Source organism: Polistes fuscatus, unplaced genomic scaffold (genome assembly GCF_010416935.1).
Source record: "Polistes fuscatus isolate 324 unplaced genomic scaffold, CU_Pfus_HIC Scaffold3, whole genome shotgun sequence".
Taxonomy (NCBI): domain Eukaryota; kingdom Metazoa; phylum Arthropoda; class Insecta; order Hymenoptera; family Vespidae; genus Polistes; species Polistes fuscatus.
Genome location: NW_025113107.1, coordinates 11,374,521 through 11,399,842, shown reverse-complemented (window position 1 = coordinate 11,399,842; position 25,322 = coordinate 11,374,521). Strand labels below are relative to the sequence as shown.

Sequence of the window (25,322 nt, the reverse complement as noted above, 5' to 3'; positions counted from 1 at the left end):
ATTGTTGTTAGTTGCCTAAGGCTGAAATCGATGATTATATTTATTAATGGCTAGTATTTCTTTTTTTCTTTTTTTTTCTTTTTTTTTTCCTTTTTCTTTCGATTAATTAACGTAAAATAAAAATATAAACGCGTATATTTTATTCATAGTCGGTATGAAATAATTTAATCACATTTTGCCGGTAGAATATTGTTCATCGCGTTTATAGAATTTTTAAATATGGATTGTATTTAAAAATATAATATATTTCAATTAAAAAAGTATTAACAGTTTTTCTATTTAATCTATTTAATATTGGTCATATAATTGCACGTTATTTTACTATAATGTAATATCATTTATTAATAATATTGATTGAAAATTTTTATTTTGAAATACTGGCCTTATAAATATCAGTCTAAAAGGAACATTCGGGCAAATTAAAATGCCACAAATTTTTACGTTTATTCAGACTCGCGTGAAACTAATTGTAAGAATGAACTTTACGTATGCGTTATACACATTCCATAGGAATAACCCACGCTTTCTTGTCTATGATTACTTCCTATTAAGTTAAATAAACATTTTTGATGATGATGATGATGATAATGATGATGATGATGAGAATAAAAATCGAAAGATACAATTATTAAAATGTAAAGCATAATATGACACATTTATCGAGTCGGCTTTTTTTTGTTTTCTTTTTTAATTATTAGCAATTAAAATTTCACTATCACCTTGGCAATCGTTAAGCTTCTTCACTATCTGCCTGTAAAACTTCTACTGACAGACTTTATGTTTCTTAGCAAAGGTATAGTCCCGATGAAAGGAATAAACCACGACTTGCAGACGTGGTTAGCAGTTCTATAAATTCGAGCATGTTTATTTGTAGAACCAACCACGCATTCGTAACCACAACCAACCAAGACTTTCTCTATACTGTTTCTTTTCATTAAAAAGACACTTCTTTTTTAATCCTCATGAAAAAAGAATAATTTTTTTTATTTCTTTGTTGAAAAAGAAATTTTTGTTCCTTAATTTTTTTTTTTTTTTTTTTTTATTAATGACAGAAAATAAGAAAGAAAGAGATAATTGTTCAAAGGAATCGTCCGAGTAAAAATAGAATTTACAAAAGAATTTATGCATCCTTTGACTTTGAGTTATATTTATACTGGCAAGAATTGAAATATTCTTTAAGTTAATTTATATTCCATGGTATGTTAAATTTGGAAATTCTTATTAAACGATATATGTATTAAACATTAATGTTCCTTTCGGGGTTTCACGAAGATAAGTGCCATTGAGAAATGTATAATAGTTTAACGATAACATCTTTCATATTGTGGAAAGAAGAACGCTGTCTTTCATATTGCAAATAGTATATTTTAGGATTTAAATTGAGATGTATTTTTGGACAAGAAATTATAACAATTTTTTCGTTAATAGAATTTTCTATCGATTGTAAATAATTTTCCTTTTAACTGTATTGTAAAATATTGTGGAATAATATTACGGTGTACTTCGGAAATATTATTCTTGTTGACTAACCGTGGATAAGATAAAAATTAATAGCTACGTTAATAGTATCATCGTAAATAGAATAAAGTACATTGTGTCAATTAATTAAGTTTCTTTTAAAGAATTTTTTATCAAATGTGGAAACAAATGTCGATAAGGTAGTTTTCTAGTGTATTCTCGGTTGCATTCGTACAGGGTGCGCCTCTTGCATGCAACCATCGTTACTTTAAAAAATATTTTATCTCCTTTGATAAAATGAGTTAATATTTTTTTATAATTGCATTTAAAAGCATTTAAATATAATTATCCGTAAATTAAATCTTTGTGAATTCTGTAAAATATTTTTCATATACTTTTTACATTAATTATTTAATTAAGCTTACAAGATTTTAATATATAAAAGATGAGACGAATATTTCTTTAACATTTGTAGAATTATTTTTGAATATTTGCAGAAATTATTTAAATTTTATAATCGTTTGTTTATAAATTTATAGTAAAAATATATAAAGGATATAAAAAAAAGGATATATTTTTCAAGTGAACGATATAAACACTGTATTCTTTCGCCTCTTGCACTTCTATCGAAGAAACTATTTATATACTATATATCGGTAGGGAGGTAGCAAGTATAATTAAAACAAGGTCGTATTCACTTTAAAAAGATCTCATTAATTTTTAATTATTATCCTTATTTTTTATTCCCTTTCTCTCTATTTTAACCATGTTAAACATAGGAATTCGACACTATGTTTAAACACGCAGAAAAAATGATAAGATCCATAGGTTCGAAAGTTGATAAAATAGAAATTGATAAAAAAAACAAAACTATCTCACCTCTCATTTAAATATCAAATCGTGTAATCGTCTTGTTCGAAGATAGATCAAAAAAATCTATTGATCAGAATCAATTATACGATCCTTGATCATCTATGTTTATTCGATAATAGTTAACGTCGATAAAAAAGATAAGTAAAAGGACACGTGGAACGCCAAGGGTGAGATTCGTAGGGGCGCCACCACTACGACTCTAACAACAAGATTGACGACTAGCATATTACCCTTTGAAAATCCATGCTCCTCGTAGTAATTGCATATACTTTCCGTAACAAACAACAACAAACGTTAATATAATTTACGCGTACGCGTACGCGTAAATTATATTAAAACATCGTCACCTTTCTTCCCTCTTCCTCCCCCTATTGGAAATAAATTCAAATATCATTTATTCCTTATCAACAATAATCTTAAAACATATTCATCATTAATGAAAACATTGTCAACCATTGAATCAAACTATTCGTAGACGCGTATAAGATCAATCAAATGGGGTATGAAATAAATAATAAAAAACGGCAATATCATTTAACAAATTATCATTATATCCCAGAAGTTCCTCTTAATGCAATGTTGTAATTTATGAGTTCACATAGACAGAATAAAAAAAGAAATAAAGAGAGAGAGAAAAATAGAAAAGGGATGAAGTACGCTTGCCCGCCCTCGGTACTGAGATGAACGGGAGCGAGAAAATGAGGGATAAATAGGGGAGGGATTGAGATAGAGAAAGAGAGATAGAGAGAGAGGGGGAGGCTGAATAGAAGGTAGGGAGGTATACTCGGTAGTGCATCCCACGTAATTCATCCCCCCAACCTTCTGACTTTCCTGGCGATCTACCCCCACTCTGTAGCAATAACGAGAGAAAGAGAGAGAGAGAGAGAGAGAGAGAGAGAGAGAGAGAGTGGGAGAGAGTAGGGGTTTGCGAGGGAGCGCGAGTGGAGGGATGATAAGAGAGAATGAGAGACCGAACGAGTCTCACCCTCTCTCGCAGAGGGTTTCTCGTTCCATCGTATCAATTTATATCCACCCTCGACGCAAGGCATCTCAGTCGCACGGTCGAGCGTCGACTCTTCGCATCTCTCGTCGGGCGCGTCGCGGCGCGGCGCGTCGCCTCGCCTCGTCTCGTCTCGGTCGTGTCCGCGAAAACCTCGTCACGCCGACGAGGACGACGTCGACAACGACCACGACGAAGACGAAGACGAAGACGACGACCACCACGACCACGACCACGACCTCGACCACGACCACGACCACGACGAAAACGAACAAGTCGTCCTTTCTTTCTTTCTTTACTCACTTCATTCCTATCTTTCTACCTTTCTTCTTACCAAGAAGGTTGACCGGATAAGAGAAGCCGACAACAATCAAAATTGAGTATCCTAGAAGAATTACTACTATTACTATTACGAAGAAGAAGAAGAAAAAGAAGAATACACGAGCAACAACGAGAACGACAACGACGAGGACGACAATGAAAGAAGACGACGACGACGTCGGCCTTCCTGTTGGCTGCTGACCTAATCGTGTACTACTACTATTACTCTTCTTTATATTTTTCTTTTCTTTCCTTTTCTTTTGGTCCAGCTAAGACGCTAGACTAACTTTTATATTTATTTCCCATACTATTTTCTTCGTTTTTCTTCTTATTCTCTTGTTTTATCTGTTCCTTTTTCTCATACTCTTTTTCTCTCTCTCTCTCTGTCTGTCTGTCTGTCTATCTGTCTGTTTGTCTTTCTCTTACTTTTCTTTCTCTCTCTTTAACAAGAGTCGAGATAAAGATAGAGAAAGAGAAAGAGGAAAGTGGAATAAAAAAGAGCAGATCGATAGGCCGGGTCAGTGTGCGTGAGAGCAGCGAGCGAACGTGCGAGAGAACGTTAGCTTGCCAGAGAGAGCGTTAGCTTATCAGAGGAAGAGAGAGAGAGAGAGAGAAAGAGGGTGCCCCGCCGTATAACGGGGGTGTGGCCAAGGATGGTGAAGGCTCCCACAATGGGTCCCACGGGAGGACCCCAGGGCATCAGGAAGATTCATCCCAGTCCGGAGATCGCCATGAATCCTAGGAACCTACAAGCAGCCACCACCAATCTCACCCCCACCGTTCTGCGCTCAGAGGCCAACACTCTCGGTGCTACGACGCACGCCTTTCATCCTCAGGTAAGCAAACTCTTTATCTACCTATCTCTTTTTATCTCTCTATCTCTATTTTTTCTTCTCTATTAGTATCCCTCCCTCCCTCCCTTCTTCCCTCTCTCCTTCCATCCCACCCTCCATCTCTCTATTTATCTTTCTCTCCCTTTCTTTTTCTATCTATCTATCTATCACTATTTTTGTCTTTCTTTCGCTGTCGTTTTTTTCCATCTTCTTTCATCCCTATAATACACGTCTTTTGACTTTGTCTACGGTCTACTCAACGTCGTCGTGTTTATTAACCAACCCCCGTCGGAACTCTCGTGTCTCCTCTCTTTCTCATCTTTCTCATCTTTCTATGTTTTTCTGTCTCTCCGTATATAATACAGTCTTTGAATACTGACAAACCAGTAGTAAAATACCGGACTAGTCAGACAGCCGCAGGGATTTCTACTCATTGTGAAATTTGACGATACAATACGTACGCGCCACTTTCTCGTTTATATATATGTATATGTATATCATATATAATACATATATTTATATATTGCATGTATATATATATATATGTTCGTGCGCCCTCGAATAAACTTCCATTAGTCGTCGATTATACCGTAGCAAGCTTTCACGATAAATTTGTTAACGATAAAACGCTACGATTACCGACAAAGAGATAATATCACTTGGGTTCTCGTTTTACTCTTGTTGATAGAAAAACATCCGTATCGTCGTCGTATATATTACTTATACATATATACATATATTTTGATCAAAAATTTGGACCAATGATAATTTTTATACAAATTGGAGAAGGGTTCGGAAAGTAGGTTAAATGCTTTAAGAACAAATCTACACCTACCCCATCGATACTTCGAATGACGAATAACGAATAATTCTCTTTCTCTTTCTCTCTTATTCATTCTCTTATTCTTTCTACTTTTTTTTTGTTCCTCCCCCGCCCCCCATCCAAAGAGACGGCATTGAACGTATTCACCGCACAAACTCGTCTTCGTAACTATCGTCTTCTTAAATATATCCGTCTTCGTCTGTCTCTTGGAATAAGTGTTCGCGCCCAACTGAAGGACGTACTCGAAGGAAAGGCTCGTTTTCTACGATCGAATATGGGTCACTTTTATTGGAAAAAGATTGTTCTATTTTTTTTTCGAACGTTTTAACAATTTTCAAACGTATTTTTTTTTTTCACACATTTTATTCGCCGCGATACGAGAAATGATAAGAAAAAGGTCTGAAAGGAAGGAAAAGAAATATTCAACTGAGGTGTGATATCGTCATTCAATTTTGAATACCGAACGAGCTGGTAAAGGTCGAGTTCATTCAGTTTCAGAAAATCGCGTGTTTTTTGTTGCGAGAAAATGTCAAAGGATCGTGTGTTGCAGCGATAACATCAAAAGATGTATCTGTTTTGTATTTGTTTTAACGCGCGATAGACACTAGTTATGCTAGATATAATAGTGCCGGTAATTATGACAACAGAGATTAAATCTAAAAATAGAAATAAAATTATTTTATCAGCTATTTTATAATATCAATAATTTTAGTATAAATCGTTATAGATATAAACATAAATATATATAATAAAAAAATAATATTATATATAATAAATATCTTCTTCTTCTTCTTTTTATTTTTATTAGGACTTCGTCATGTTATAATAGCTTTTTTATTGCTATTTCTGGGAGTGATTTATTGTTTTTACCGCGGTAAGTTGTTAGCCTCATCCTCGATAATAAATATAATATTAATAATATAATATAAAATAATTGTAGTATATAAAATAGATTTTAGAATGAATATTTCCAATTTTTTGACTTGCAAAAATTCTGAAATTACCATAATACAACGGCACACATATACATGGTTGGGACAATATGTATCCATAAATCTATGATATTATCATTGCTAATAAGAAAAAAATACAGGATACATTTTTATATTATGTTAGTATTGTGTTAGGTTTCTCATGTTTTATTGATAACCTTGTGAAAAATTTCCTAGAAGCGAAGAACACGCTATAGAACGATTTGTCCGTGGTAATCAATTGCAATCCGTGAAAATGACTATTACACGATGTTACGTTGCCCGCCAAGTGTCCATCGAGTAGGTGTGGCATGATATATGTATATATATATATATATGTCCCTCGTGCGTTATGCATCAAGGGATGACGAGTATCTTCTTGAATGCATATTGATCGATCTGATAGATCTACAAACGTTTCGGTATACTCACGAACAACTTTACAATTTATTACACGTACTTACTAGTTTTCATTTATTTTCTTACTACGCGAGTAACACTGCTCACGTTACTTAACAAAAGTTTGGATAGAAAAGATTATCATTTTGAAGAAAAGTTGAAATAAAAAAAGTTTTACGAAATGATAGTAAATCCGTTCAAGGAAAACTTTGCCTTTCTCTCTCTTTCTCTCTATTTTTCCTTTCTGACATTACTTTTTTTCTTTTCGAACAACGAAGAAAGAAAAGAAAGAAGAATAGAAGAATATATTTCAAAGTAAATTTATATGCCTGGAAGGTATGTAACGTTTAGATCGCGAACTATCCATGTTGGAAAAGATTGAAGTGGGTTGTCTTGTAGTATGCAAAATACCATCTGGATATGTTCGTACTTTATACGTATGTATATACATATATATAGACAGATGAGAAAACGCTTTTCGAATTTATCCTTCTTGAGAAAAAGACCTTTCCTACGGGGGATGTCTTTTGCAATGCTATTCTTATCGAATAGTTCTAACTATATTTCAACGTGAAATATTTTTCACCTATGAGAGTGATGGTTTAAGATCAAACAGGATAGGATACTCGAGATTGTATCTGTTTATCTTTCGAGAGGAAGATGATCATCGTTCGTGTATATTTAGTCAAGACAATAGCAATGCCGAGGATAATGAAGTCCAGGAAATTACAGAAGTTCGGTATATACCCTACAACCGGCTGTTATAAGTTTCTATAGTAGCAAAGCCAATTGGAAATGGGTTGCGACGTACGACTCCTAGTGATGTTCTAGTAAATGAGACAGAACGGTTTTCGTTAATTTGAGTTGAAATTGTTCGGACTGACAACATTTTCATCTATTTTAATATTTAAACAAGATTCGTAGAAATCATTTTTAACGATTATAATAGATTTTTAATAAGAGAGCAATTAATTATATTTCTCTCAATTATTTCTAATAGAATCTCTCGAGAAAATGAATTGGAAATGAACCTCGTGACATGTTCGATGATTTTAGGTGGACGTTTCGACGCAAGTTGATCTTCACAGTGGTGGTGGATCCTTTCACGGAGATTGGGATCGAAGAGCTACGCCACTTTATTCGCGAGAAGACATAAAGGAGCAATATTGCATAACCAGTAGACAATTGGACGCTGTTGAAAAATCGACCGGTGGATTTTTTGGTTGTCTATCAACGAGAGGACCTTCGCCATGCAGCTCGACCAGAAGTTCCATTCTTTCTGCTTGTGTTAGAAGTGTCCCGAGCGATGAAAATCTTTGCGATGCTCCTTATCCTCGATATTCATTACCGATCATGTATCAGCAACCCTATACAAATTTTTCCAGAGGCCATTCTCGTTACGACATTGAAGATGACATTGAAGTCTTTCGACGAAGACCAAGAACATTTTGCACTGTCTCCGATCCTAAGAAGTAAGATTTTGGAAACAAAATTTCATTCCTAATACGATTATTATCGTATCAATTTTTTCTTTATATTAATTTTCCTATTTACACGAAAAACATATAAAAGAAGGACGTATGTTATATTTCATTAAATTTACAGAAAAATATATAAGTTTGAAACTAATCTCTCATTATATATTGTTTGTTATTTATTAAAGTGGCAAAAAAGATGCGTGCCAATTAATTTTTTGAATAGTACAGGGAATAATTTGAATAACATTTTTCCTATGAATTTAACAAAAATGTAACATACGTTCCTTTTTTCCGGACATCCATTCATTTATCTTTCCATCCACATAAAAACAGCATATAAACAACAACAACAACAACAACAACAATAATAATAATAACAATAATAATCGGCTAAAAATACCGACGCGAAATAAATTCGTAAAAATAGAAGAGAAGAAGGAAAAAAAGATTAAAAGGAAGTTTAACGTTTAATCAGATCTATTAGCAACAAGTAGTGGGTAAATCGGTAAGTTATTAGCCATTTAAATAATTCGTTTTGCCGTTGAAATTAAAATCGTCGTTTCTGTCAGAGAGATGAGTCTAACCTAGTAGCGTTGCATACGCTCGAGTACGAATTTATGCCCGATATATATGACGTAATTAGGCCGGACACTCGTGATTACATTATCTCGAAGCATTTGGCTACGAATGCAATTACGTTTTACTATGCGCCGGCCGACGCGTTGACTATTTTGTGTCGTTCTACGTTTCATTACGGTTGTCAAACGTATGCGACGGATGATCGACCGATCGTTTTTATCCTGACACTTTTATCATCTATGTATTTTTAATTGAATCGTGAGACTTGTCGACAAGAGAAAGAAAAAAAAAAAGAGTTTCGCGAACGGTTTAGAAACAGTTGAACAAAGACTAAGACAATGCGAATGTTCGAAATGAAACTGTTAACGAAAATAAAATTAATTAGATATTTTTTAATTAGAAACAATGTCAATTAAAAAACTGGCGTTAACATTTATCAGATCGATATTTAAAACATTATTCACGAATACGTTAAACAAATGGCAAGTATTTATAATAAAGTATCATATTAATACGTTAAATAGATGATCAGTATTAATAATAAAATATGAGCATGTATCCTGCATTTAATATGTAACCCCGATGCAACCCTACCCTTATTATAAATACTGATCATCTGGTTAGTTATTATTTATATTGATCGAATAAATGAAAGTGATGGAAGAAATTACTTTTTATCTTTCTTTTTTTTTCTAATAAAAGTAAATAAAAATGTAATGTGAAAAAAAATTTGGAAAAAGATACACGTGGTTGCCCGAAGACGAAGAATCCATCAGGATGGAAGGCCCAAGGCCAGTATTACCCCCTGTGCCTCCACCACCCTCTTCGCAAGGTCCTCAAGCTCCTAAATCGAAACACGTGAGTTTCGCCAGATCGCATACGCTCACATCTTTCGACGTTCCCAGGAGTAGAAGTCCACCAAGGTCGCACAACCCGGAACGCCTTATTGACTCGCAGCCAATGATGCAAAACACCACTGTGTCCTCGAATTTACCCCTCGTCCATTCTTACGCTCCGCTCATCCGTGGTAAGTTTTTCCTTTATTTTTTTTTCTTCTTCTTCTTCTTTTTTCTTCCGGATACGTGAACATTTAAAAGAAATCGATAAATAATTATTTATCAAGATAATAATTATATAATTTTAAACGCGATTATAAATATATATGCCAAACCAAATTGTAATCCATTGAAGAGTCTTAATAACGGGAAGGAAAAGATGATATTAGTTTGAAGTAGCAGTTTACTTCCACGTATATGTAACTAGTGAAATTCAGGTAAGCTTACATCCTCCGTTTGATTACTATCCTACGGCAACTTCCTTTGGATGATGAAATTGCCAATATCGTAACGCGATGGGAATTCCATATTGAATTTATTAAAGTAATAATGAGGTAATATTAGAAGTTAGCAGAATTTTCTATAACGCGATTATTCCTACGAATGATTATTATATTTTTAATCCAATTGACAATTACTTGTATTCGTGTTGTCGATTGATACGATTCATCAAATTTTCTAAAAAAAAAAAAAAACATTTTCATTAGAATATTCGCTGCATAAGCGTTTAATTGGCGTGTATAATAAATGGCAATCGATCTACGTGTTCTGATAATTAACGAGAGGTCAAAGTTTTTATTGGAAGTGAGTGGAAATAATCGATTAAGTGGACAAACGTGACTCTCTTTCTCTCTCAAAGTTTTTTTTATTTCTATTCTAAATGATCTCTTTCCAGAAAAGTTTCCGAAACGTGGCGTCATGAAAACGCAAGCGACACAGACAGAAATCCCAGCAGATTTTCGTGCTAGAGTACCTCCCGTAACACTAAGTCCTAGGACCATTCATAGAGTAAAGATGGTCTCGCAGGGAGCTCAAACGAATGGTCTGTTTAACGGTAGAAAGTTGACGAAAAGTTATTCCGAGGCTGGACAATTGGGTACTCCTTTGGGTGGTATACAAAGTAGTTCAGGATCCAAGGAGGAAATAGAACACGAGCCACTTCACAGAACGCAAAGTGAGGAACCACCACGGTCACCGTTCATCGTCGATACTCCACCATCTCAATTTCCTAGTTATGCCATCAACGAGGACGAATCTTTGCCTAACGGAGACATCGACGGTCCTTTGTGTCTTGTAAGTTAAATATTATTTAAAAAGGGAATATTTTTGTAATATCTGTTAAATACCTTTCAAAAGTTTCATTTTGGATTGATAATATTCGCTTACAGTCACAAGATCAACGACAAAAATCCATCGAACTTGAAGACCAAGAAATCCTTATAGATTTTAAGCCAGCTCCAGTTTCACCCGACGCACGTGCCATTCTTAATCGTTTGTCAACACCCACGCGAAGGTTCCTGCCATTACAAAAAACTCTTTCCGATGGTGAAATTAGAGTAGAGAGACGAGAATTAGTCGGTGAAGCTGGGGAGCCAAGTTATCCGCATACCTGTAGAAGAAATCATCAGGATCCATGGAGTAGGACTGTTAGAACGTCAGTTGAATTTTCATCTACTCCAGAGGATCTTTCTCTTTTAAGAGTACCTTCTCCTCAAGACGATCATCACGAAGAAGTTAGTAAGAGAATCTTTTTAATAATTTACATGTACTTCAAACATTCCCTTTAACTTTTGTCATTGACTTAGGAATTTCATGAAAATCTTATACGTCGTGGACTTTTCCGTAAGAGGAGTGTATCCCTCGAGGATGGAGTACAGGGTCCGTTGTCCGGTGATTTTATGCTACCTAGGTCGCTTCCTACATCGCCTACCTCACCAACGTCATCAGGTGGTAATAACATAAGAATATTTGAATACAGAGATATATCATATATAATATTCTTTTAATTAACAAGTGCATTGTTTAATTAACGATTAAACAGCACCTCGACGAATGCCCCAAAGTCCAAAAGACGAATCACCATTGATTCACGACTTGTCGCACGTAAGAAAGATTTGTATTCCATTATCGAGAACATCTCCAGTGACTGGCATTCCTGGGACTTCTCCGTTCGCCTCGAGTGATTCCCTAGCGAACGACATAACGAGGGACCACAGCGACGGAATTTGGAACGAGTCCCAAGCTACGGTACTTCAAGCCGACTCTCTCGCTTTGTTAACCCCAAAAAGGAGGCTCCTTTTACTTTTGCAACATCAGCAAGACTCTTCTATGGATACCGAAGCACTGGACGCCGAAGATGTGAAGGAGATGCACACGCCCAGTCCAAGAATACGCCTCGAGCCTGCTACGCCTGTACAACCTCTCACGCCAAGGTTGAAATTACTTATCGACAAAGGCTAACTATTTACGTAGAGAGACATAAATAGGCTACTGCCACTGATCAACTCACGGTTCAATGTGTTCGATCTTGGACACGTTGCATGCAACCTTATTCTTCATTATTAAAGTGTCATCATATGAGGGTATATATTTGCGGTGTATAAAAGTTAATTCTTTCGTTATTTCAGCGCTGACACTTCAACGATGGCAACGAGCAACGGAAGAGCAAAAACTGGCTTCCGTCGTTCTAGTCCAGCACCATCATCCTCACAACCACAATCACAATCGTCGAGCGAGTTTTGTTTGAGTCTAGCTAGAACGGATTCTGGTGGTCGTACAAACACCGACCTTTCTGAAACCTCGACGACCGAGGATTATTTCACTGCCAATACCTCGACCGAAACTGGGACCACAACTGGTACCTCCGCGACTACGAGTTCCTGGTCTAGGCCACCGCAAACGTCCAGTGCCGCGGCCTCGGCATCAGCACCAGCATCGACCACAGCCACCGCCGCGGAGGGTAGCTCTTTTGAGAGTGCTAGCTCGATTTATAGTCTAGCGAGAAGCGAGGTATTCATTACAAAATGCTATTTTTTGACAAAGTAACTTAAACTCTTAACTTAACCTCTTATTGTTGGCCAAAGAAAATGGGATGAAAGGACAATACGTATGACAGTACTTGAATACTGTATAAGTAGGTTTTATACAAAATTTACTGTTTGTTAAAAAAACAAAAATAAATGACAGCAGTCATTTTCAATTGCATCATTAAGAGCTTAACATTCCTAGCTTTCATTTGAGTCAACGTGTTAATCATACGAATTTATATTATTCTTAATGTATTTTATGTATTTTGTCAGGCCGTGGTCGAGGAACCTTGTAGTCCACGACCGATCGAGGAAGAGACAGAAGATCCTTTCGGTGTTGAAGAATTACTTTCTCCAGCAAGATCGACTAGCAGTAGTAGTTCAGGAAGTTACGATTTGAAGGATGCAATGGCGACAATGCAGGAACTTGATCAGATAGCATTAGAAAGTGGTCACGTTTCTGAGGCAGAGTTAGAAAAAGACGTGAGTATCATATAACCTGAATTTCTCAGTGTTTCATCAATCTTGATCAGTTTTATTTCATATCAGGAAGGACATCGTTCGTCATCTGGTGGATACGCCGAATCCCCACCGGATCAGCGTGCTTGGAACGAAGAAGAACGTCGAAGAAAACAGAAAACTTTGGATTTAACCAATGGACTGACTCCCACGGAATCGGAACATATTACCGAGTCTTTGTATTTGGATAATGTGAGCGTTTCTTCGAGGTCGAGATCAAAACAAACACCTTCAAGGAGTCCTCATCGCAACAATAGAAAACGAGACAATGGTCAATTGCAACAAATTCAACAGCAACAGAAGCAACAACAACCACAACCACAACCACAACAGCAGCAACAACAACAACAACAACAACCAATTACCCGAAGTCCTCAAAAAGAAGAATGGAGATTGGAACAAAGTGAAGATGGTACACACGCAGCTACATCCGATGATTCTAGCTGTAGTCATTACTATCGTATGCATCATCATCATCATTATCATATGCATAGAGACACTAGTGATAGTGGTAGGCCTCGAAGAACCAGGGAAAGTCCAAGAAGGAAAAATGGAGGCTACGTACCTACAAGAAGAAGAAGCAACGAGGTATTTTATTTGCTATACTATATTAAATTTCTTTTAAATTGTAGTTTTTTCTTTGATTATTGCTTTTCAATATAATTAATAAGGATAGCATATTATACCGAAATTTACTATACCGTTACTTTTTATCTACCAACTTATATATTTATATGAATATTTTATTTAGCGGCAGTAATTATTCTTTATAATCAATGCTTTAAAGGATTCATTTGATTTCTCAAATTAATAAGAATTCTAAAGATCAGGATTTTCTATTATAATATTCCCTAGGATAAGAATGCCGCTATAACTGGTAGTTTGCCACGAAGAAGGTCTCGTATAGCAGACGACGTTTGTTCAAATCGTTTGAGTTTCGGGCGTTATCAACGTAGTCCTGGACACGAGTATCGTGCCATGATTATAGATCGTCATAGTCCAGAAGCAAGATTAAAGGCTCTATCAGCTGAATCTCTTAGATCTGTTAGTCCTGGTAGCGACAGTGTATTTTATAGCGAAGAAACCGATCAGCCATATATGACGGTTGCTACATTAGACGAACCACATTGTCATCATTGTGGGAGGAAGGTAGGTTAAATACGTTCGAGGTAACACTTTAATTACGACTATATTTAACCGTAGATTTACTTCGAGGTTTCTGAGGAGATTGTCAAACCACCAGCGGATTTTGCTGACTCGCCGGAAGGACACAGGTCAACCAGTTCGAAACACGGCTCTAGTCAAAGACTTTACAAGAAGTTTGACAAGAGATATCGTTTGGAAGATCGTAGCGATAGAAGACATCGTCGTAGTAGTGCTGGCCGATCTGACATTCGGGCTAAATCGGAAGAACGTGCTGGACCAAGATCAGGAAGCAGAGGATCGATAGATGAAACTGCTGCTGGTAGAAAGAGACTACAAGTTCGAAGTACAGACGCTAGCATGGAAATTCTAACAGGTTTCGTCACATAATTGCGATAATTCGTTTCTTTTTTTGGATTGAACAAGTTTTTAAACAAGAAATAATTCAATGTGAAAATCAATGATTATTAATTATAATTATTTATTAATTGTCAACAGGGAGAGAAGACGAAGATGATTACGTAGAACCGTATACAGGTGGAGAATGGATTTACATTGGCGATTTTGAGGAAAGTCACGTTTGGCGTCGTCCAGATAGTCGTGACAGTGACGACGACATTTTAGGAAGTATACTCAAGGAACGAAGGGGTTCTCAAGAATCGACAGAGAGCGAAAGAAATTTTCGACACAAGTATCAAGCGGCTACACATCGGATGGTTCATCGAAAGAGTAGTGGCGAAATGTACAGGAGGATACAAACGAAAAATTTTGGTGAGAATAACAAAATTTATTTCCTTTCTTTTCTTCATCAGAGTTGTTCAATTAACGGGTCCAATACTGTAATGAAAATCCTACCCGACATAAATAAAATCCTGAACTTCGAGAAAATATTAATATTTCTGTATACTCGCGTTTTTTTTTCTTCTTGATTATTTTGAGAGTTATAAAATTTTACATGCGTCTCGAGACGATTTTTTTTCTCAAGGAAGTCACAAAAGGTTTGACAAACGAACTCTAGGTCTGCCTTTTTCTCTTTTATTTATTTTGCATTCTTTCTTTTTGTATTTTTTATCTAAATACATACTATCATAAAAGAGGAAAAATAAATTCGATCGATAATCCGTCGTATAGTTCCATCGTAGGTATCTCGAAATATCAAAGAGGAGGAGAAGGAGATAAAGAGAGGGTTAACCATAGCAAGTAAGACCTTGAACGTTGGATCGAAGGTTAGAGTATTTTTAAATCGATACAGGATGACTGTTTTTCTCAAAGCATTCTCGCGTATATAGAGCGTTATGCATATTCAATAATAGTTAGGATAGGGGTAGGTAATGTAATAAGGGTAACATTGTCGCGTAAACTAATAATAAAGAATATAAAAATATATCATAATAACATCCGATGGGTTGTTGATGATAAGAGAAACAATTATTTTTCATTCGAACAAATATCTCTAGAAAAAAAAAAAGGTTCCATCAAACAGATACTATATTTCTAATATTAAACGAATAACTCGGAAAAGGATCTAAAAATCTATCTTTCGAAATAAGAAAAAAATTTGGAACACGCGAGGACGCCCTATCATGGTCGCCAAGTGTTCGATTTTTTTATTACTAAGTGTATACGGCATCGTCCAAGAATGTTCCCAAAAAATCTTTGGGAACTCGACGTAAGAGAGGTGTGTTAATGTGCGTCTGTGTGTGTATGCCTGTAAATAAAAAGAACGAACAAAAAAAGAAGAGGGAGATAAAGAGAACAAGAGAGAAGAAAGACAAAGAAAACTAGAGATAGAGGAAGATAGACGGTTGATCATTCGAGAGCAAGTGAGAGATAGATAGATAGAGAAAAAGAGAGAGAGAGATGTTCTTAGCGTTTCTTTAAATAAGCACCGCGTAATACTGCGTCGTCTAAATATATCTTAGCCGGCTCTGCCGTCCGAATTGGACGGCTTCTCCGGTCTACCACTAAAGACGCTATCGCGAATAAGAGGAGGATGAAGAAGAGGAAAGAAAGCATGAAAGTTAAGAAGGAGAGATAGAAAGAGAGAGGGAGATAGATAGATAGACAGATAGATAGATTAGAGAGGAAAAGGGAGATGGTGAGTTGTGGTGGTGGTGTTGGTGTTGGTGGTGTTGGTGGAGGTAGTGGTGTTGGTGTTGGTGTTGGTGGCGGTGGTGGCGATGGGCCGAACATTCGAAGAAGAAGCTTTTGGCCGGCAGTCAGTGGGTCAGGGCGCCGAGTCGCATTCCACGGGTTCGTAAGCTGAAAGCTTCGGGAAAGCTTCGGGAAAATTTCGGGAAAACTTCGGGTAAACTTCGGGTAAACTTCGGGAAAGCTCGAATAAACCCTTTCCTTTTCGTTATTACGTTTAGATTGGTATCTCCATCAAGATTAAGTGAATTTTCAAAGTTGTCACGACATATTCTTTAATAATAGATCGATAATTAATTTTTGATCGATATCAGTTAGAAAGGATATTGATTCGAATAAAAAAAATCTAGAGAGAAATAGGGTAAAAATAAAAGAAGGATGGTGTGCGACTCGGCGCACAATTCAGAGTGTGGAAGGATGGAGGAATTGGAAGAGGATGTGTCGCTGAAAAGAGCGTTGGAGGACCTTCTCAAGTGTATGCTTAGGGTGTGGTGCAGGGAGGGACAGGCTCTTACGAGACTCGGTGCAACGACACCTGGTAAATAATCTTCTTTTCATCACTTAATTAGATTCCTTTTTTAATAATGGGATAGGTAGAAGAAACTCACAAACCCAAACTTAAGTTTTCAAACTTTACAAGGTCGGACATCAGAGCTCGACATGGTCATTATTACTGAGACATAAATTAATGTAATAGGTACCCTAGGTACATCGATCGAAAATCGGAAACTCGCCAAGATTTCCTAGCACGTGGGGCCAAGAATGAAAATTTTAACGATTATTTGGACAATACTTGTAACACTTTAACCGTGTACCTAATATCTTCTTCTCGTTGTCCTCGCTCGATCAAGATCAAAGCGCATTGAACGTTTACCGAGAGTGCCGCCAAATCGATATGTTTTTCCTCAAGGTCAAGAGACACACGAGAAGAGAATTTCTACATCCGAATCTTGTGATTTCTCGACTGAAAATAACTTAGCTAAATTCTTTCTTCCTCAATCACCCCATCTCCTTTTCTATTTTTCTTCTACTATATTTTATTTTTATCTTATTTATTTTTTTCTACGTTAAAAATTTCGGCTAATCATGTCACGGACGCTGAGGATTCGTGGAACGAAACAGGGAACACATGTAGTACGTATTTTGACACACTTCTCTCGCTTAATCCTCTACGGATATCCAGAAATATCCAAGATACATTAACGTAGGGTATATAACTATGGCGTGCGTTCATCATCAAGCATGCATCTCTTCTGACGAGAGAGAAAGAGAGAGAGAGGGAAGAGAGAGATCGGTTTAGTCAATCGGAAATATAATATATAGCTAAAGTATCGAGATACTTACTGCTTTTGTTTAAATATTTCTTTAAAGTAGATGTACATAATCGACATAATGTCTATCTATAGAATTCCGATGATATGGAATACCCATGCAATGGGTCTAAGGAAGTTGTGCATGTATCTGCAACCCTCTAAAAATATCCAACAGGGGATCTCTACTCTCGGGAATAGAGTCTACTCAGCGAGATAATTCCGATAGTTGCTAACGCATTGTTGCTTTGATTATTCTTGGATCATTAATTCCTATTGGATTAAAGACAATTTGAAATATTTCCTTGGCATATTACATTTCTCAGAGAGAAATAAAATGAGGGACAGTCCAATGCGAATTCTTTCATATTTAACCACCAGATTAGCGGTTTCTAGTCGATGTCTCTTTTCTACTTCCCATATACACCTTGTCTTTCTTTTCTGATCTTTATTCATGGCTTTATACACGCTCGGATCGCCGCGAATAAATAGAAACGCTCTAAAAGGCGGCGGAAAGTGGGTCGGCGTGACGCACGTGTGGCGCATTACTTTCTATAATGGCAACTGATTATACACACCGTCGTAACTCGCAAACTGTTGGATATCACGATACGAAGAAAACTGCTATATGCATGTGGGAGAAAAAAAAAGAACAAAATTATATTGAAAAAAAAAAAAAAGAAAATAAAAAATCGAGGAAAGGGGTTCGATCGATCCAGCACACTTCGATCCCCTCTATTTTGTTATTTATTCGTTTTGTTCCTTCCTCTAAATCGAATTAAATCAACGCTTCGAACGTCAACTTCGATTTGCAGAGAGCGACAAAAGGGTGATCGTGAAACGAGAGGCCGATGGTGAGTTTGGATTTCGGATTCACGGATCAAAACCGGTGGTAGTATCCGCGATCGAACCAGACACACCTGCTGAGAGTTCCGGTTTGGAGGTTGGCGACATTATAATGTCGGTGAACGGTAGAAGCGTCATGGACGCGACCCACTCGGAAGTCGTCAGGTTGGCTCATTCCGGCACGGATGTCCTCGAGCTGGAAGTCGCGAGGACGTGCAACGTCCTAGCACCGCGAGTGGCCAGGAACGGGGCTAAGGATGCACAGGAGGAGCCTATTTGTACGGGTTATTTATGGAGAAAATCGGCAACCTCTTCGAACACGGACAAGTGGGTTCGCAGATGGTTCGCACTACGTCGCGACAATTGTCTCTATTATTATAAGACTGACTCGGTTAGTGTAGATTCACATTTATCGAATTATTTAACATTTGAAATATATTTTGTTCTTATTTCGATTATTCGGTGAATGGAAATAGATATTCGAGAAACGATATTATACGTTCACTGGGAATGATCGCGATAATTAAAAGCCCCTCGACGAATCGTAAATCAACTAATTACCTCATTTAACCGTATTCATTATCAGGATTCACAACCGGTAGGAGCGGTAATGCTCTTGAAATACGAAGTGGAAGTTACTCCCGAATTGAGATTGCATAGTTTTGCTATAAAGAAACAAGCAGCCCCAACGTTACGGCTCGCTGCCGATACGGAAGAAGCGGCGAGCAGGTGGGCTACGGTTATTAAGGAAGCCATCGAACGAAACAATCAGGTAATCTTATCGTAATCACACAACTACGATAATTCTTACCTTTGTATTGTATTTTGATTTGTTTTTTCTTTTCGACAAGAATTTCATTATTATTCATTAATACATCGAAATTACAGGTAGACACTTGGTTGAACGCATCGTTGAGAATGCGCGAATTACCAGCTTGCACTATACAAAAACCTGACTGCTTTGGTTATCTAAGTAAACAACAGGAACATGCGAAAAAGACTTCCTCGCCTACCGGCTGGTCCAGACGGTATTGCGTATTGAAAGATGCCGCTTTGTATTTCTACGATGACGCCAACGCTGAGAGATCCTTCGGTGTCGCTTGTCTTCATGGTTTCAGAGTTTACGGTAGCGCACCTAATTCCGGCGGCAGGAAGCACGCCTTTGAGCTGCAACCACCGGATCCCACGCAAAGAAGTTACACCTTCGCCACGGAGTCCGAGATGGATAAGAAACGGTAACGTGTCATTTACTTTTATATTTTTTTATTTTCTATATCGAATATATCATATATACTTTATACGGATTTACGTCAACATTACATTTTTTCATATTCGTTTCTTTTATATATTGAATACACCCTTACACCCACGCGATAGCATAATTTATTTATATTCTTTTTCCTTTTATATTGAATATAGACACACACATATACATACATACAAAGTACCCATTCTGTTATTGTCCATATTTCATTTCCTCTTGTCTTCCATTTCTTACAGTTGGTTAGCAGCATTAGAATACTCGATCGATCGATGGATAAAAATAGGTTGATGTGACCAACGCAACAGCTCAGAAAGCGAAGAAGACGAAAGAACAAATCACACGGAACAAAAAAAGAAAAGAAAAAGCGAATGAAAAACCAAAAACCTTCACGGGAACCCTTGCCTCTTCTCCCGTTTTCGGTTCCTATTCGTGAATCCTCATCGCGATCGCAACTCGAGAGGGTGATCTATGAACGTTTAATTCAACTCTTAATAATCGCGAGATTTAAAGTAAGTTTTATCGACTATCGTTCGTAATTATCGTAGAGTGAGAAAGGAAGGAAAGAAAGGAAGACACTTTTTGCCAGACTTCGTGTCAGTTTTCAGTGACTTTTCGACAAAAAATTATATATAACGACGACGACGACGACGACGTATGCGTAAACGTTTTCGATTTTTGTCTTATCAAGAAAATTGTCAAAGACACTCGTTAGTAGTTTCAGCGTCAGCGTAGATTGCGATCTAGGAAGCTAATTAAAAGAAAAGAAATAGAAAACGGAAAAAAAAGTAAAAAAAAAATATATAAGAAAGAAATAAAGAAAGAAAGAAAGAAAGAAAGCCAAACAGACAACAACTTAGAATCGTTCACATCGATCGTTTTATTCATAAGAAAAAAGGATTAAAAAATAAATAGGATACAAAAAAAAAAAAATAAAGTCATACACTTGCGTGTGATTAGGTGATTACGATAGGAAAAGGAAGAAAAAAAAATAAAAACCAAAGAAAAATAATAAAAAGAAAAAAGGACAAAAAAATGCAGCGGAAAGAAAATTTAGTTAACGCGGAAATTAAACGAAAATAAAAAAGAAAAAAAAGAAAGAGAGAAGGAAATAAGTCGATTATTCGATTATTTAAAATAGGAAAGTACGCGAAATTTGTATCTACGGAGATACTTTTACACGCGAAGATAAATACGAGAAACGTTTGCGAAAGGAATATTTTGTCGACGAGAAAGTATGCGTTCTCGCCCAGCGTGAGGTTAGATAATGCGTGTGTTTAAAAGAATATATGCGTGGAATTGCCATTTAAAAAAATTATTACCGCTGTTCTTACCACCGATATTTGTAATTACCGATTTTAAAGAATCGTGTGCACGAGATTCCGTACATACGTATGAATGTTTCACGTCTGCATGTGCATGTGTCTTTGCGCGTGTATGTGTATGTGTATGTGTATGTGTGTGTATATGTATGCTCGAGTGATCGTGTAAAAAATAAGAGAAAAGATAGTGCAAAAAATAAGTATGAATTTTTATTTAAAATTCTCGCGCGCACGTACTCGTCGCATTTATTCGGTAAGATTTAAAAACAAAAAAAGGGAAAAAAAAATAAATAATAATAATAATAATAATAATAATAATGATAATGATAATAATAATAAATGAAAAATATTTAAAAAAGAAAACGAAAAAAAAAAGAAATATTTAAAAAAATTAAAAGCAAAATAAAAGGGAAAGAGGGGGTGGGGAGGGGAAAAAGAGAATATGATAAAAAAACGCCACACTATCTCGGAACAACCATAAATTTAATTGCGCCTTTAATGCGCTCGAGCGCACATAGGACATGAAAAGAAGAAGAAGATGAAGAAGAAGAAGAAGTAAAAGGAAGAAGAGGAAGAGCAGGAGGAGGAGGAGAAAGAAGAGGGGGAGGAAGAGGTGGAAGATAAGGAGAAGGAAGATGAGGACCGTGAATGAAAGAGAAAGAGGGAAGTAATAGCGAAGGATGAGGCGAACGAACGAACGCACGATACAAACTCGTACCGTTTCTCTTCCGTGCTTGGTGGACCGATCGATGAGGATGGAAGACAAAAATACGCAATCCAGAATGACGATCATGACGATAATAATAAAATGATAATGATGAATCGTTAGAATGAAATACTTGAGGGATTGTCGAATGATCGTTTTCAAAAAAAAAAAGAAACAACCAAAAATTAAAAAAGAAATGAACAAATTTCGGGATAATAAAATAGAAAGAGTTTAATACAGTTGTAGAGGGATGTATACGATCACTGCAACCCTCCTCCTCTTCCTAATTCTTTTTTTTAATTTAATTTAATTTTTTTTCCAATTCTTAATAATGATAATGATGATGATGATGATGATGATGATGATGATTATAACGATGAATCTTTAAAACGAAATGCTGGAAGAAATTTCGAATGATCGTTTTGAAAAAAAAAAACAATAAAAAAAAATATGAACAATTCTCGGGATAATAAAAGGGAAAGAGTTTAATACAGTTGTGTGTAGGGAAGTATACGACCACTGGTTACCTCCTCTTCCTGTTGCTTCTTCTTTTCGTTTTTATTTCTTACACGTTAGATGTATGCAAGTAAAAAAAAATCCTAAATATTTGATCGATTAAAGACACTTTGTATCTATTCGATCAATATTTAAAGATATTTTTGTTCAATATTCAGTCAAATAATTTTGTTCAGTATAAAGTATTTTACAGAAATGGTCAGTACTTATAATAAGAACAGGATCGTGTCAAGGTTATATTATTGATACGGGAAGTATTAAGATACTGACATTTTATTATAAATATTGACCATTTATTTAAAACACTTACCCTAAAATAAATGTGGCAGTCGATAAAAGAGGGTAAAATCTCTTGTAAAAATAAAAACAAAAGAAGGAAAGTAAAAAAGAAAAATAGAGATAAAAGAACGAAAGAGAACAAATAGAAAACGTGTTTCTTTGGAAAGAAATCAATCCTTAGAAAGTAATCGTCCGTGAGGAGACTGTACGGTACGAGAGAACTCGGTACGTATATATATATAAACGTACACGTGTTATTAGAGTGACCGCCGAGAGAGGCAGCCTAATTATGCAAAACCACATTCGCGTGTTCGGCCACGTTCGACCGAGCGTTGTAGAACGAGTAAGTATGAGTTTGGAAAGGCGTACACACGGTAACTTAAAGACGACCAAGATGACGACCAAGAGGTGGACAAAATTTGAGAGACCGCCTGCCATTGAGACGAAATCGACCACGAACGAACGAACGAACGAACGAAAGAAAGAAAGAAAGAAAGAAAGAAAGAAAGAAAGAACGAACTGTACAGGGAAGTAACGTACGACGGGCGAGCAGCGGTGATTTCTTCTTCGACGTTACAGGTCGATATTCATATTCATTTTTCTTTCCTTTTTCTTCTGATATTTTAAGGAAAATCAAATGGACATTTAAAAAAAGATTTATCTTTTAAGTAAGTACAAGTATATAGATATATATATTTCTATATTTTCCCCCCCGAACAAACAAAGTATTTATAATCATTCGTTAGAAACCTTCTTGTGCATATATGTAGATCCTGATAAACCGATAAGAACCAGTTTTAGATTTGAAATTATCGGTCCGGAATTGCCAAGCAACGTAACTACATTCCATACGTTTTTCATACTTTTCTATTCTTTTTTCCTTTTATTATTTTTTCCTATCCTTTTCTTCTATAAATGTACACCTAAGTCGACATATTTAAGATAACAATCTAACACTCGAGTTAATTCCTAACTCAATCAAAGATAGTAGTATTACAGAGAGACATATTATAATCTATGTAAAAAAAAAAGAATGAAACAAAGAATATCTATTATTAACTCTGATATAACACGCGCCCGAAAACTGTGATAGAAAAATACATTTTTCTGAAACAAAGGGAGGTGGAGATGATGGAAGAGAAAAAAAAACATATTTCGAAACGCTATAAGTTTTTTAATAATTTAATACAAAAAATTCGAGGGGGCCCCAGATAGAGACGGTCCGTGGTTGGTATCCGTTTGATAGCAGATAGCAGGCCGAACGACGCTGGTATGTTCTCATTACGCGTCGTGCAGGTATGCGGTGGCCGGTTCGTGGGTCCCGTGCACGTAGTAACACCGTCTTGGTCCATCTTTCTCTCTCTCTCTCTCTCTATCTTTCTTTCTTATTCTCTCATATTCTCTTCTCCTTCCTCTTAACTTTCACGGAGCTTGGCATCCCTTCCAATCGGATTCCGCCTTTATGTCCTTCTCTTTGGCTCCCTGAGCGGAATAAAGCGACGATTCAAACGAGTCACCGTGCGGCGGCAAATCGACGCACCGTACAAGAAAGTCACTTCGAGTCACTACGAATTTTAAAGACAACTCCCTTTGGACCCAGTTCGATATCAAAAGGCAAACATAGTTGGGAACGCTATTTCCTTTTACATTTTCAATGTTAACTTTTCCTTGTTTATCTTTGACCATTCGAACTTGCTGGAATCTTTGAATCTTGTCTTCTCTTTTCTATCTCTTTCTTCCTTCCTTTCTTTCTTTCTTTCTTTCTTTCTTTCTTTCTCTCTGTCTGTCTGTCTGTCTGTCTCTCTCTCTCTCTCTCTTTCTTTTCAACTTTGAACGGTGATCTTCTCGGTGACGTTGCTCGCTGGACGCTGGCGATCGTAGTCTTCGAGATACGTTATGGTAGTAGTAGTAATACTAGTATTAGTAGTAGAGGGAAGTAGTAGTAGTAGTAAGACTTCGATGTGGTAGAATGGATCGACCATATGAAAGAGAGAAAAAGAGAAAAAGAGAAAGAGAGAGAGAGAGAGAGAGAGAGAGAGAAGAGGGAACTAGTTCACCGAAGAAAACGACGCCAGAGGCAGTTGCACGCTGTACCAATCGTTCTCTTCTTCTTCTTCTTCTTCTTCTTCTTCTTCTTCTTCTTCTTCTTCTTCTTCTTCTTCTTTTTCTTCTTCGTAACTTTGTATAGCGAATATCGAGAATAACTCGGCTATCTTGAAAAATATTTTTAATAATTCTACCCCTTAAAAATATTCCTCCTCAAAAAATACTTTCCACCGAAAAAAAAAAAAAAAAACAAAAAAATGAAAAGTCAGAAATGAAGACACCTGTCTTATTTAGTTTTTTTAAGAGAAGAAACTTGCAAAAGTATTATCGAAAAGCTTCCGAAACGCGTTAAGCAATGCGATAACTCAGCCTTCCAAGAGAAAAAGAAGAAAAGAATGTAGCCGAGTGTGTGTACTCAGGCCCTTTTTATCTCGAGGATGCACACAGAAAACACAGGGCATGCGATTGATTCGTTCGTTCTCTACCAGGTAGGTACCTGCCACGTTTGCGTTTAGAAACGGTCAACCGCTTGAAAGAAGTGGAGAGTTGAAAGAAATGGAAAGATGAAAAGAAGGGTCTGACAATAAGGCCATTCGTTGGTTTCGCTCGTTTCAGGAAAAAAGATC

General features: G+C 36.5%; 1 protein-coding gene across 5 annotated transcripts; it reads left to right on the top strand.

Annotated features, from left to right (window-relative positions):
- The first annotated feature begins 3,341 nt into the window (after positions 1–3,341).
- LOC122519951 lies at positions 3,342–20,852 on the top strand. Of its 5 annotated transcripts, none has more exons than XM_043639787.1 (18): positions 3,342–3,862; positions 4,103–4,488; positions 7,735–8,150; positions 9,641–9,762; positions 10,467–10,864; positions 10,960–11,304; positions 11,377–11,521; positions 11,613–12,003; positions 12,199–12,580; positions 12,871–13,080; positions 13,147–13,704; positions 13,972–14,265; positions 14,320–14,635; positions 14,758–15,030; positions 18,536–18,957; positions 19,153–19,338; positions 19,455–19,801; positions 20,067–20,852. In XM_043639787.1, exons 2-18 carry the CDS (start codon positions 4,306–4,308, stop codon positions 20,116–20,118), a joined length of 5,040 nt encoding a protein of 1,679 aa, XP_043495722.1. In that variant the 5' UTR covers positions 3,342–3,862; positions 4,103–4,305; the 3' UTR covers positions 20,119–20,852. The 5 variants fall into 5 exon arrangements, with proteins under 5 accessions (XP_043495722.1, XP_043495720.1, XP_043495721.1 ...); XM_043639785.1 differs by having other exon boundaries at positions 9,476–9,762; positions 11,377–11,518; XM_043639786.1 differs by having other exon boundaries at positions 9,476–9,762; positions 14,332–14,635.
- The last annotated feature ends 4,470 nt before the right edge of the window (positions 20,853–25,322 follow it).

Excerpts from the sequence above, each read along its gene's own strand:
- LOC122519951 (XM_043639783.1), top strand. The coding sequence starts at position 4,306 with ATGGTGAAGGCTCCCACAATGGGTCCCACGGGAGGACCCCAGGGCATC. Across the intron at positions 14,266-14,319 it reads GTCATCATTGTGGGAGGAAG|ATTTACTTCGAGGTTTCTGA; the intron begins GTAGGTTAAATA and ends ATTTAACCGTAG. Across the intron at positions 18,958-19,152 it reads ATTATTATAAGACTGACTCG|GATTCACAACCGGTAGGAGC; the intron begins GTTAGTGTAGAT and ends ATTCATTATCAG.